The 13,224-nt window shown below is 49.2% G+C and overlaps 4 protein-coding genes across 4 annotated transcripts; 1 reads left to right on the forward strand and 3 right to left on the reverse strand.

Annotated features, from left to right (window-relative positions):
* Positions 1-1,429: 1,429 nt before the first annotated feature.
* On the forward strand, positions 1,430-3,925 carry MIND_00350600 (Aa-trans domain-containing protein; the record flags this gene model as incomplete). The annotated part of the gene is made up of 17 exons (XM_037360352.1): positions 1,430-1,754; positions 1,812-1,847; positions 1,898-1,966; positions 2,013-2,083; positions 2,135-2,230; positions 2,283-2,339; positions 2,404-2,507; positions 2,554-2,695; positions 2,746-2,766; positions 2,823-2,960; positions 3,013-3,082; positions 3,136-3,198; positions 3,247-3,327; positions 3,380-3,406; positions 3,453-3,667; positions 3,712-3,790; positions 3,840-3,925. The coding sequence occupies 17 exons, from the start codon at positions 1,430-1,432 to the stop codon at positions 3,923-3,925; spliced, it is 1,680 nt and encodes a 559-aa protein (XP_037223237.1).
* Positions 3,926-4,100: 175 nt separating this feature from the next.
* Positions 4,101-5,499, reverse strand: MIND_00350700 (Glycoside hydrolase family 18 protein; the record flags this gene model as incomplete). The annotated part of the gene is made up of 9 exons (XM_037360353.1): positions 4,101-4,180; positions 4,228-4,450; positions 4,503-4,600; positions 4,659-4,769; positions 4,823-4,886; positions 4,932-5,072; positions 5,124-5,163; positions 5,213-5,226; positions 5,275-5,499. The coding sequence occupies 9 exons, from the start codon at positions 5,497-5,499 to the stop codon at positions 4,101-4,103; spliced, it is 996 nt and encodes a 331-aa protein (XP_037223238.1).
* A 678-nt stretch (positions 5,500-6,177) lies between these two features.
* On the reverse strand, positions 6,178-8,707 carry MIND_00350800 (WD-REPEATS-REGION domain-containing protein; the record flags this gene model as incomplete). Its single annotated transcript, XM_037360354.1, has 8 exons — positions 8,678-8,707; positions 8,419-8,619; positions 8,266-8,367; positions 8,009-8,219; positions 7,803-7,963; positions 7,285-7,752; positions 6,508-7,236; positions 6,178-6,459 (listed from the first exon to the last, which is right to left on the reverse strand). Exons 1-8 carry the CDS (start codon positions 8,693-8,695, stop codon positions 6,178-6,180), a joined length of 2,172 nt encoding a protein of 723 aa, XP_037223239.1. The 5' UTR covers positions 8,696-8,707.
* Positions 8,708-8,778: 71 nt separating this feature from the next.
* Positions 8,779-13,144, reverse strand: MIND_00350900 (WD-REPEATS-REGION domain-containing protein; the record flags this gene model as incomplete). The annotated part of the gene is made up of 16 exons (XM_037360355.1): positions 8,779-8,970; positions 9,023-9,080; positions 9,130-9,332; positions 9,385-9,483; positions 9,536-10,173; positions 10,223-11,317; positions 11,366-11,387; positions 11,432-11,493; positions 11,538-11,885; positions 11,934-12,012; positions 12,056-12,114; positions 12,157-12,585; positions 12,635-12,682; positions 12,738-12,846; positions 12,898-13,007; positions 13,060-13,144. 16 exons carry the CDS (start codon positions 13,142-13,144, stop codon positions 8,779-8,781), a joined length of 3,636 nt encoding a protein of 1,211 aa, XP_037223240.1.
* Between the last annotated feature and the right edge of the window lie 80 nt (positions 13,145-13,224).

Raw genomic sequence — 13,224 nt, forward strand, 5'->3', positions numbered from 1 at the left:
CTTGCCGCCTCATGCCCTCCCAAAATTGGCCCCGAAACGCAGAGATTGGGCCATGTCATCGCGGTCCTCGTGTTTAAGAGCTCTTTGAAGCCTTTCTGACTAGCTCGTATGTCCTCCCCCCGTTCACCCGACATTCTCAATTTGACACTGCGCTCCAGGGGATAATGTTTCGACTGCTCATTATTTTTGGCTTTGCCTGTCTGTTCTGCCAAGTTGGCATGTGCACTTCAACAAAAGAAACGAATGCGTCGCGCATGAAACGCGGTTTACCTCCTCTCCGTCCGTCAGCCTTAGCGCGGGGTCAATTCCGGAATAAAGGCACGTTTGGTCTTTGTGTGCCAGAAATCTGACAAGTAAATGGGCGATTAGTGTTGCCCAGCGCTAGTCCAGCCCCGCCAGCCCACACTCCCCCATCGCTGTAAAAACTCACTCGATATCTTAATCTCGCTCAAATACCCGATTAGAGCCTTCAACCACATCCAGGTCCGCGCCAAAGATGGTGGGCGCGTGTTGGGCAATCTTGACAACTCCATTCCGTGCGTGTGGTCCAACCTGCTTTTGTTTTTTGTAGTGGTGCTAATTTGGGTTCTGTAGCATTGGCATCACCCGTCGCGCTACGAATGATGCTCTGCGCGCTAGAGTCGTCGATAAGGGGGACCATGTTCAGCTTTCTGTCGTCCAGTCGACAAGGCACGACTCAGGTACATGTTGGTTAGTCGCACACACCAATAATAGGTCAGCGGCCCCGGCCACTTTTCTTTCTCTCTAATAATTCTCGCAGTAATCCCGAGCTAGCCATATCGTGTGGAACCTCAGTAGAGTCACATGAGAGAAGGAATCGCTGGTCGTTGCATCCATTGACTAGCCAGCTTCAAGGCTTGTTCGAATCTCTGCTTTCGACGTGCCTTGATTTTTATTTTTACAGTTCTCCTCGACGATAACCTTTCTCCGGCTGTAATCATCTACAGCGAAGAGGAGAACAAGCTGCTTTGGTTGGCAGATCGAGACACTTTTCAAGACTTGTCTCTGATTGTCGTGGTGCGTTTCCTGCGGATTTCCCTCGCTCACCGCTCCTGAGACCTCTTCAGGAATTGTATTGGCGCAACAACTAGCCAGGACTTGTTGCTGGTGCTCGCGGACATAATAGATAGGGCTACTCAGCCTCGCGTTTTGCGGACTTGTGTGTTTGCTTAGTCGTGTTTTTGGGCTGCAAAAAATGGACTTTCTTTCTCTGCTAGTGTGTGCCTTGAAGCTTGTGTTTACGCCGAAACTCAATTAAGCACTTATCGGTGCATTCCCTCGTTGTCATCCACGGACAGTTGATCTCTCTCAAGCTCTCAGAATAGCTATGGGTTCTTAAAAGCCGGACTTGCGCACGGAACCCACTAGCACTTCCCTTGCTGCTCTTCCGCTTTTGTCCTCTGCGTTGATGCCAGTGTCAACTCCCAAACTCGACGAGAAAGAGGCTATCGGCAGTCCTTCTGAGGAGGGCTCCAAGGCTGATGTGGTCTCGCTAGAGACGACAACCGGCGTAGTAGCGGTACCGTTCGAGGCTTACCTTTATTACGCCGCAATTCAGAGGCTCGACGAAGACCCCGAGCCACCAAAGGGGTTCAACAAGTTCTTGAACGGCTTGTCCCGCCACAAGGGCGACAATGTCAACATCGATGTCACGCCCCACCTCGAAAAGCACCGCGAAATTCCGCTGTCTGAGCGAGAGGCCGCGTCCAGGGCCCTTCGTTTGGCTTCTTGGAGTGAATATTCCCCCACATCATCTACAACTGCGGGACGCTGACAATGATATTATCTAGGTAGCGCGTTTTACTTGATCACGACGGACATTTTGGGTAGCCAGTTCTGCCACGGTCCCTTTCCACCTTGTTGATCGTTCCCAAAGGCCCTTTCAATGCACCATATGCCATATCCGTGACCGGCTGGGTCCCCGGCATCCTGCTCTACTTTTTCAGTTCGTTGCCCACTCATTTTGTCTGTGAATCTAATTGGTCACACAGTGGGTCTGATCGCGTCATACACCGGACTTTTGCTGTGGCGACTCTACATCCGCCTCGACTCCCCAAAATACGTACGTACGCACCCCCGAATCTCCATCTGCCACAAACTTATAGTTCCGCAGCCGATCCAAAGTTATGCTGACCTTATGCATCGGATCTACGGGACCACTGCTCGTCGAATCTCCAATGTCCTCCAGAGTGTTCAGCTGCTTGTTGTGGTATGTTGAAACTGTTGATCATCATCTTTCTTCTCTGTTAAGCCCTCCAAAGGTTGGAATCATTTGTCTTGCAAATGGGCAAGCTCTTTCACAACTTGCTAAAGGTCATGTAAGTTTCTGAAGCTTGGCTAAAAAATATTTTTCAAGAAAAAGAGATTGATTATTTCAAATAGATCTGTTTCTCTGCAGCCATTATTGTTTGGGCAATACTTGGTGGCATGATAGGACAGATTCGAACACTGAAGAACTATGGCTGGCTGGCTAACAGCGCTGTTTGGTATGTCATACTAATGATCTTGAGTTTATATACTTAAAATACAAAGGATCAACCTGATCATTGTGTTTGCAGCAATGGGATTTGTTGCTCACAGTCCACCAAACTATGCTGCTGCTGAAACATCTCTTGGTGTTCCTTTTGGCCCTATTCAAACTCAATTGTTTGCCAAAGTTCCATTATTTTTCCAGGTAATTCTCAAAAGTTTATATCCACCCTTTGATTGATATAAATTCAATAGGTTAATGGTATCATGAATATGGTAATCTATGCTGTCACTTTGAATTATTATTTCTTTAATTTTCAATTTTTTGATAGGTCTATGCATATGGAGGTGCTATGATTTTCCCAGAAATCATGGCTGAAATGAGGCGGCCAATGGATTTCTGGAAGGGCATGGTTATGGCCCAATTATTAATCTTTACTGCCTATCTAATTTTTGGTGCTTTTGTTTATGTGAGCATACAAGCCATCCAAATAGAATGTTCAGCTGATATACCTTTTCTAGTCAAAACAAGGGCAATTTGTCCTTCCATTAGCATATCAAGGTGTCTCAAAATATAGCTGGCAGACAGTGGGTATGTTATTACTTCTGATGATGATGATAGCTTGATCTGATCAAATACTGCAGGAAATAGTTTGTCACTTATTTCTGGCATTATTGCAGCAGGACTTTATGGTAATATTGGGATCAGTAAGTTATATTTTGGAATATTCCTAACAAAATTTGATTCAAGCTCAGAGGTCGTTTATCACAATATTATTGTGGACTGGTTCAAGGGTCCCCAGCTTATGAGCACAAAAGGGCACTATATCTGGGCTGGTCAGCACATTCTTATAATTTTTTAATAATTGACTTATAGTTTCTAACTTAGTCCTTGTTGTGCTCTACTGGGCCCTAGGTAATAATTTCCTAATTTGTTTAAATTATTATCTGACAAATTATAGCTTTTATTGTGGCCTCTGCAATTCCTCAAGTTGCTGTAATCAATGGACTTATTGCAGCTATTGCTATTATGCAGTTCACTTACACATTCCCTCCAATGCTGCGGCTTGGATATGATGTTATCAGTGATGCAATGGCAGCAGATTATCCTTTCAATCCTGCCACAGGAATGCCAAATCGAGTTGACACATGGCAGGACTGGTCCAGATGGAAGAGGGTGTGTTCTGACTCCTTAACATTTGAGTTACTGAAATTGTCTAGGGCCTCTTCTCTGGTCGCTGGTACTTCAAGCTATTTAATTTCTTGTTGATGCTTGCTGCATTAGCTATGGCTGGACTTGGTTTGTTTGCTTCTTCTCTTGAGAAGACACTTGACTAACATTTGGCAAGGTCTCTGGGCTGCAGGAGAAACAGCAAAGACAGTGTTTTCTTCAGCTGGAGCAGCTACTTCCTTTGGGTGCAAGGCACCAGTCTAAATGGTCATTTTATTCAAATTACCAGTTATATTTTGCTACTTTTTAATGAATATTCACGTTATTTGAATGGCAAAGAGTTGTTTATGTCCATATATGGAAACTTCATTGAGAAAAAATACATTTCATTTCATTCATCAATAACATGAGTCGATACACAGTAAAAGCCCAAAAGAATCTAAGGGAAGGCGGATCCTCGCACGGTCTTGATCCAGGCAGCACCAGCACCGGGATACTCCCAGACCATTGCACCGCCATCTGAACAGACGATAAGAAAGGACGGTCAAAAAGCGTGATAAATTTACTCCACGACTTGGCCTTTGCCTGAGAAACACAGGTAGCCAAGGTCGCAGCGTCCATGAACCCGTTGTTGGCGTAACCAGTCCCAGCAGGCTTGCCAATGACGATCTTCGAAAGCGGCACACCACTGGCAGCGATCTGGAAGACGGCACTATTGGGCCACGTAGAGGAGGACGTGGTGAGAAGGTTGTTGCAAGTCGTGTATTCGTTGGTGCCTTGGTTGTAGAACTATGACCGAATCAGTACGGAATGCACCATGCGATGACAAACCCTTTCGCACCTGAATATTATACCAGTCAATGAGGTTGCCAACCGCTTGGTGGACGCGAAGGTAGCCTCCGCCACCCCATTTGTTTGGCGAAAACCACGGCGCTACGGCTATATTTCCATGCCATCAGGGGATGCTTCGATAGGAAACGGGTAACAAAGGACTTACGGGCGTGGGTAATGATGTATTGACCTGTTGGGAGGAGTGCGCGCAGCTGGGTCGTGAATGTGATCAGCCAATTTTCCGCTGAACCATTGCCCGCGTCGAAGGCATTGAAGTCTCGGGGATAATAAGGATTCGAGAAAAGTCAGAGTTGAGCGCGTAATTAGTACCTTCGTAATCCACGTCGATTCCATCGAGTCCCCATTGGATAACCCAATTTGCCATCGTGGTGGCCTGAAATCATATGAGTCGATGTTCGACTCGAGGCACAGCACAGACCAATGTAGTCGGATTCGCGTTGGTAGAAGTGGGCACATCGGTCGAGCCAAATGCTGAGACCATAATCTTGATGCCGGCAGCGTTGTACTGCGACTTGATACTGGCACGTTCAGCCGCAGTGAGTGTGGTCCATTCATAGGCCTAGAATGGTCGCCATTAATGAATCGCATGCACAAACGGCAACCGTAAAACCTTATCCCAGGCTCCTTCAATCAACAAAAACGAGAGAACGCTGATGGGCGATTAGGAGGCGGGTCGAACGGCAATACTCGGAGACAAACAAGACATTGAAGCCCTACAATGTCAAGTTAGCACGGTCAAACGGGGAGATGATTAGACGGACCGTAACTGCCGAGACGGCGGGGGGTCCAGTAGTGCCTGGAACATAGGCATCGCCGTAAATAACCCAGTGCGGGGCTGCTGGTGTAGCTCTGGACAATATCTCGCGCGCTTTGTGGTCAAGGCCTGCAAACTCGGTGCCATTGGTTGGTATCGAGTTTACCAAGGGGCTAACTAGCAGAATGCTAGACACAAAAGCCAAAAGGCGGACCAAGGGGAGGGCGACCATTGAAGGGAGTTGACCTGCTCGAAACTGGACCCAACAGGCAGATTTATAGATATCACGCTTAGATTTGACCGCATGGACACCATATATGGCCTCAGTCAAGGAGTTGCCAGTCTGATAACAGCTGACTCGAGGTCCGCAACGAAGCAGCGACAACGAGTGAAGCCGTAAGCGATAGCGGTTCTGTGCCGTCTATAGGCAACTGTTGGGACGCGTGGTGAGACGCTCGGAAAGAACCATTGCGAGGCTGACCTGCTTGACTTTGTTATCTGCATCTGTGTCTCTCGCTTGCTGATGCAGAGTACAAGCTGGCGCATGCGACTGCTGCGTGTGATTAGGTCTTAGGACGACAGGTTACTCCTTTTTATGAGCAGCTTGGGCCAGCTGAGAGAGTTGGACTGAAGAGAGGCCACGCGATAAGTTGTTCAGCAGGTCGAAGCAAAGAAGTCTAAAAAACGCATGACAGTTTGTTGGCGCTTCCATGGTGATTTACCGTTGAAGCTTCCTCTCACTTTCGATGCAAAGGATGATAGCAATGATAGCCAAGAACAAGCGTCGCTGGAGAAAAATCGGACTTGGTAGTCGAGACCACGAAATTTGAGGTCACATCGGTCACCAAATACAGTTAGGTAAGCACTGGCTACAACATTTTAATGTTTGCTTGTACAATTACAAGGCGGGCTAAGTCGATGACGAGACGGCAGCTTGCGGGACTTTCTTTGGCTCCAGGCGAAATCTCTGTTTGGTCACCGCTTGCCGCTTCTTCATCCTTGAACGACACTTATCGCACAAAGAGCTGGCAGCACCAATAGGAAGAATTCGATGACAACTATGATTCCCGCATCGCCGCTGTGCGACGACGTCTTCATTGGTAGTGAAATCGATGATACCACCCGCTGGTCCGGAAATGTCTGGACCTTGTTCTTCTGACTGTTCGGCACTGAATCTACGTTTTTTCACTGGCTGCAAATTAGGTCAGTCTTGAGAGGAAAACCAGAGTTTGGAGCTTACCTGGCCGTTTTCAAACTGATAGTGCACGTATTCATTGCTGGTTCGCGAGTAAGGTCTGCCAGGGATATTGGGAGGGGGTGGATGTGACTGAGGAACAAAAACGGTCTTGCGATCTGGCGTTGCTTCTGTCACTGGGGGGTGAGCTGGGGCTGAAGCGGAAACAGACATGGTGGGGGTCGGCTCAGTTTGTGATGATGATGGTTGAGGTTGAGGGAGATAGCCTGCTGGAGCTGGGGTCAACGTGTAGTACTGAACAGGCGGTGGGCCGTGGGAATAATTGGGAATCCTTGGGACCGAGACAGGGACGAGAACCATTGCTTGTTGAGCAGGGAGGAAAGGCGATGGTAGGAATGGATAGAATGGAGTGGAGGGCGGTAGCTGAGTGTGTTGATAATGAAGGGGAGACGCCGCTATGGGCACTGCTGTCCTTGTTTCTGGTGTTTGGACCGTCCAGGATCGGTTTCCAGACGGCCCTTCATCGACCGATGGTATTGATGTGGAATGGTTAGGCGACAATGGCGGTGATTGAATCTGGAAGCTAGCCTCAGATGCCGCAGGGTTTTCGAGTATAATTTCAGAAGTATCCGTAGAGACGCTTGGCGCCGACCTTGAGCCATTCCATTTGGCTTTACAATTGGTACACGTCCTCCAGCGAGTGCCTGGCATGATCAAGTTGCAGCAACCGTCTTGTTTGCAAATCGCGGGATCCTTGTTCGACTTGGTATTACGCTGATTATATGAGTCAGATGGTATGGCCACAAAGACACGAGAAGGAACCTTAGAGATTGGGGTGGGTTGGATAACTTGGTTATCATCGTCATCTTCAACAGACGTCGCTGGAAGCGCTTCAGAGTTGGCCCTCTCTTTGCCCTTGCTCGATTTAGGCGCTTTTATAGGACCAGGCTGGATGAGCACAGTGCCATCCTCAGCCAGGATGCCCTTCTGAATCAATTCTCGCCCTCTCTTAATGAAACTATGCATTCGGTTCTGCTGGCGGTGTACTTCGCATCTCTTGAAACGGTAAGACCCCAATAGAATCTTGTGGCAATGGGAGACGCTGCAGACACGCAGGGGCGAAGAGGAGGAACTGGCTAATGTTGGACGCACAAAACGTGGATCGGGGGGAGGCATGATTACTTGAGGCTTGCCATGGGTCAGAGCTTGATGGGGAAGAGGGAGCGCAGATTGTGCGTCAACAAGAGCTTGTTGATATGCTTCCAGTTCTTCGGGGCACTCTGTAAGCGGCTGAAAGCGCGTCTCTTGGTAGAACTTGGGGTCAAACATATAGCACATACGGCAAGACCTTCATTAGCACGACGCTCGTCTTCCTTGTCAAGTAGTTGTTTGAGTTCTCTATCATGTTCTGCCCGAGCGGTTTTGGATTTCTTCCGTTTGGTGACCCCATAAACTCTATATCTGTTTCGACAGGATTGGCACATTTTGTACGGATAAGTCACTGCGGAACTAAGAATGAGTGCAACAAAAAGCTATGATCACTCACCAATGGACTCGACTATGATGACTTTGCAACCCTTGACCGAACAATAACGCGGCTTTTCGTCTGCCGACGTCTCTACGGGCGGCAGAGGAAGTTGAGGGATGGGTGGAGGTGTTGGTTCTCCTAAAGCACCCGCTAATGTCGAGCTCGATGACGGATTGTAAAGAATAGGCCATTCAGAAGTCGTAGAAGGACTTGCGGGTACAATCGCAGTCTATTTGCACCCTCAGATCTTATTCATTTGTGATCTATAACCGTACCTTATTGACTCTCTTCGGTTTGGCGCGTTCAGCTAATGTCAAAGACGCCAAAAGCTCTGGATATTGCTCGAGAAGCGTCTTGGCTGGTTTCGTGGGCGTCGGCTGGGAAGAAATGGTCAGGGCATAACTATGTAGGACCACGATTGGCCATACCTCAAGGGGTAGACTTCCATCTGAAAGACCCACGATCAGCGCCTTTTCTGCCTTCCTACGCGCTCTTTTGGAATCGGCGTATTGTCGATGTTTACCCCGACAGTTGAGACACATTTTGGGTGGTTTCCTGGCTAATGGGTCTGTAGGGACCTCGACAACCTTGGAACAACCGCGAACTGAGCATTGCTGTGGCGTGAGGATCTAAGAGCGACAATGAGGGTTGTTGTTTATAGATTTGTGTTGTTGGCTAGCTGCGCACATCACCAGCCTCGTCCATCTCGAGAAGAAGGTCAAAGTAGTCTCGTGAAGGTTGGGAACAGGTGATGTGATTACAACAGATGGGAATGACTAAGTATTATTTTATCGGGTTCTGTTCCTGCGGTAGTGCATTATAAGCTCTGCACTCTGCCGCCAAACATATTGCCTAACAGCGGCGATGCTCATGTCCAACGGCAACACCAAGTCGTTGCACAAAATTTCGTATAAATCCTCTGGCCTGGTTCGTGCCGCATCTGGCGGTGGCGGCTCGAGCTTCTCAAGCTTCTCTTGAACCTGAACGGCAGCGTGAGAATAAAAACAGGAGTGACAGGATAGGATTTTTTACATGAACAAGGAGTTTGCGGACTCGGAGGAAGCGACTGGCAGTAAGCTTGGACTGTGTGCTGGATATTCTCTCTTAGCCATCATACTCAAACTTCTGCAAGAACGTACGTGTTGAGCAGCTCGGGGAGTTGGTCATCTTGGTTGTCCTTGTCGATCCAAGGCAACAGAACAAAGCTGAGTTTCACCTGTGGCGGTGTACTCGGCATTCGATGCAACAAAAGATATTCAAGGAGCCATAGCGGCATCGCTTCCTCCAACGCGTGAATATCTCCGGAAGAACCTGTCGAGCCCACAGTGCCCCGGTAAATGGTCTTGTACGCAAGCTCATCCTCTTCCTCTATCAACAAAAGAATATGCGGTGACAGGCCCAGTGTTGGTGCTTCCGCTGAAGAGGGTGGTGATAATGGGCCTGAAAGTAAAAGTTGAGCGGGGGGTTTTCGATATCGGGTCAGGAGCAGCCTCCTTCGAAAAAAACAAAGTCAGAAATCAATCCTACTGGAGATTTTAAACTGACCTCAGCGATTGGAGCCTCGACAGTTGGCGGTAGAGAAGGTGTAGGAACATCATGGGCACGTTTCTTCCCGAAGCTCTTGAGACGTCCCATTAAAGTGGTGGGAGTATTGGCAGTCTGGGTTGCGGGCCCACCCCAGCCAGAAAAGTCGTCCGCCGCTGTTCCAGGAGTGGTGGCACTCAACGTTTGGCGAGGGCGTATATTAAAATAGTCAGTCTCTTTCCCATTTTCACCAGTGCGTGGTCTACGCTGAGGCATGGGCGTCATATCCATGCTGGCCGCAGTCGGCGTCCCTGCAATGGGAGACAAGGGTATATGGTCTTTTCCTCTTAACGGAAGGGGTATCAAGGGTGTTAAAAGGGGCGAAGCGCCCAATGGAGTCGAAGACATGACCGGCGCAACTGCTGGGACCATTCTTGAAGAGGATACGACTGTTGAGCTACTAGACCGACGACGAGGCTCTGCTGAAAATGATGAACCTCTGTGTCGAGATGATGTTTCGCTGGAAACGCTTGCTCGACGTTGAATAGATGATGTGGTGTCTTGACTATGGCCACTATCCCGTTGCGATTTTCGTGACCGCACCTCTTCTCTGATGAACCCGAGAAAGAGGTTCCTGAGCACCCATTTCCCAATATTCACTATCCCCCCAAAAATGAATGTCAGGCTAGAAACAAAGAGAAAGCGTACATTTGGCGTCGTCACCAAAACGACGGTCTCCAGCAAATCCCACTTCGTCCGCATATATTTCACTCTCAAAGGACCGTTCGTTCAAATGGACGGCCAGGACGCCAGACTTGGTATCAACTGTAGCCCAAGGCGCGACAACGGCCTCGCCTTCGAGTTTTTCTTGTACTCTCTCTAGAGCATCCCTTGGACTCCATTCTTGGCTTTTGACAGTGACATCATGAGCCTTTCGAGGAATAACTCCCACGCATATCCCACGTACAAGGTCCCAAACGCCAATTTCGCCGCTGGTGTCGATACTGATTGCATGAACTCGGTCGTTAAGCACTACGGCGCGAACCAAACCTCGTTCACCCTTCAGAGTACCAACAGGATCTGACGAGGGAACGAGTGGTTGGGCATCCGCTGCTAGCTCCCGACTAAAGTAAGCACCACGTGAGTTGGGTAGTGGTGCGCTTCTCATAGGGGAGCCCATATGAGGAGATGTAGAGGTATGCAATGCCGGAGACCGTAACCCCGGGACGCTAATGACACTAGCAGCAGAGTATAGAGTTGCAACTTCCGGGTCACGCATACCACCGCTGCGGATGGGGTATGGGTCAATGGGACTTGTGAGTCGTATCAGGCTGGCGTAGGGAATGCCGTGTCGCGTGTCTCCTTCGTCGCCATCATCGCCATCATAAGAAAGAACGGAGGGCGCGAGCGAGCGACTATCCCGTTCAAGACTCGAATCAAAGTCCTTGTACACGGTAGGACTTTTGGTGGGAGGGGGAATACGCCATCGTCGGACACTAGACGAGCTGGTTGCAGTCCAAACCAGAGAATCATCGGCAACAACTATCTTGTTGATACCTCCGGTCGCTTGTGGGGTGGTTGGCGAAACTTCTTCGCCGTCTCTGCATACGAAAACGCATTCGCCTTCGCCCAAATCGGTGTTCAGGTGAGACACATCGACGCGCGAAACAATCCCAGCACGATCTCCGGCATAAAAGGTTTCTAATAATGGATGCGCAGAGAATAACGACCAAACGGAGTCAGCGTGATGAGTAAAGGTGTGAAGGCAGCGTTGGGTAGCCAAAGACCAGAGTTTAATGGATGCTATATTTGCAAGTCAGAACATGAAACGACAAGTCAAGGCATGCTTACCATCGGCGGAGCCGGTGAGCAACTACACTGTTATTAGATTTGAAAGAGTGGACGCCAGTAACGCACATATTTCGCGTCTTCCGATAGTAGGATTGCTCGAATGTTGTCTGTATGACCAACCAGTTTGCCTTTCGAGTGATCAGATGCCATGAAATCTAGGAACCAAGCATACCTGAACGCTTTCCTGTCCTAGGGTCCCACATGCGCACAACTCTTTCAGGACCACCTGAGGCAATTGCGTGGCCGAATGGATCAGCAGCAAGCGCATAGACGGAGCATTTCGGGGAATTTGCATCGGCGGGTTGAAGGGTAGTCAGAGGTTCTGGCGTGGTTTGTGTGCGACTCAAGTCCCAGAGTTTGATTGTTCGGTCAAATGATCCAGATGCAATCCAGTTTTGAGTCCGACAAGAGGCCAAACAACGCACATAGTCGCTATGGATGCCAACTATAGAAGGGTCAGGGCTTCCAGCGGCGTGGGGAGTCCATGCTTGAACCGTCCCGTCAGAGGAAGCAGAAACGACTGTTGAGTGGTGTATCAGTCATGAACAAGTAGAAGAAAAGAGCGAACCGGTCTGATTGTAGTTGCAAAGCAGTATGTCGTTGACCCAGTCAGTATGGGCTTGCATGCATTGACGGAATGAGCTAGCCTTGAAGAAATGAGATTCTGGGGAAAAGAATTTAAACACGCACTGCAGGGACTGCCTCTAGATCGAGTTGCCATTCCTCTTCAAAAGGCACCTCCCGAATGCCTGACGAAGGCCTTCTTCTACTTGAACTTGCTGTCACCTCACCAAGAACGTCGCCATCCAATGTGGGTCGATCGTCCCCCTCTTCTCCCTCTTCATCGATAGCGTCGTCAGCCCAGCCTGTCAACGCTTCCCATCTCCCTTTTCGCCCAATGATATTATCCGCTGGAAGTCTATGGCGTAATGACAAAGAGAGGTCCCATGAAATCACCAGGCCATCACGACCAGCGGTGTAGAGAATTCCTTCCGGAGTTGTTCTGCCTGCGAGCTGGGTGGATGTGTCGACCGCAAGGGCAGCAATACCCAGGCGATGGCGGGGTCTACGACTTCGGGTGATTTGTTCATATTCTTGGCCACGGGACGGAACCAAGAGCGGGTGAACACGGCCTAAGCGGTCAACATCTTCAGGAGGTAACTCCAGACGAGGGACAGGCTCAGTGGGAGGGGGAATAATATACGACACTCGTCGTTTAGCTGAAGCGGGTGCCATTCAAAGAGGCATTGAGATCACGGGATTTCTTACAATACATAGAAGTACATGCAGCGAGAGAGTAAAGTATAATGAGACGACCTAGAGTCATAATGGTAGCAGTGGCAAGTCCTCCTGACAAGCCACAATCAAGCACCGAAACCGTAGAGCGTCCTGCCTGAACGCTTGAGGGCGTAGACAACGTCGAGAGCAGTGACCGTCTTCCGCTTGGCGTGCTCAGTGTATGTTACCGAGTCGCGAATGACCTGGGGAAATAGTCAGTCACCAGCGACCAAGTGCAAAGCGAGTAAACACACGTTTTCGAGGAAGATCTTGAGAACACCACGGGTCTCTTCGTAGATCAGACCAGAAATACGTTTCACACCACCACGACGGGCGAGACGACGAATAGCGGGCTTGGTAATACCTGAGAGCAAAAGTGAGCAAAAACATGAAAGAAAGAGTTGAATTCAACGTACCCTGGATGTTGTCGCGAAGAATCTTGCGGTGACGCTTGGCACCACCCTTTCCGAGACCTTTGCCACCTTTGCCACGGCCAGACATTGTTTATGAGTTGTTGTAGAGGGGGGAGGAGAGTAAAGTTGATTGGTGGACGTTGGAGACGAAAGTGCGATTGAAAGTTG

The sequence above is a fragment of the Mycena indigotica genome (genome assembly GCF_014461135.1).
Source record: "Mycena indigotica strain 171206Taipei chromosome Unknown Mind.scaff0003, whole genome shotgun sequence".
Classification (NCBI taxonomy): Eukaryota; Fungi; Basidiomycota; class Agaricomycetes; order Agaricales; family Mycenaceae; genus Mycena; species Mycena indigotica.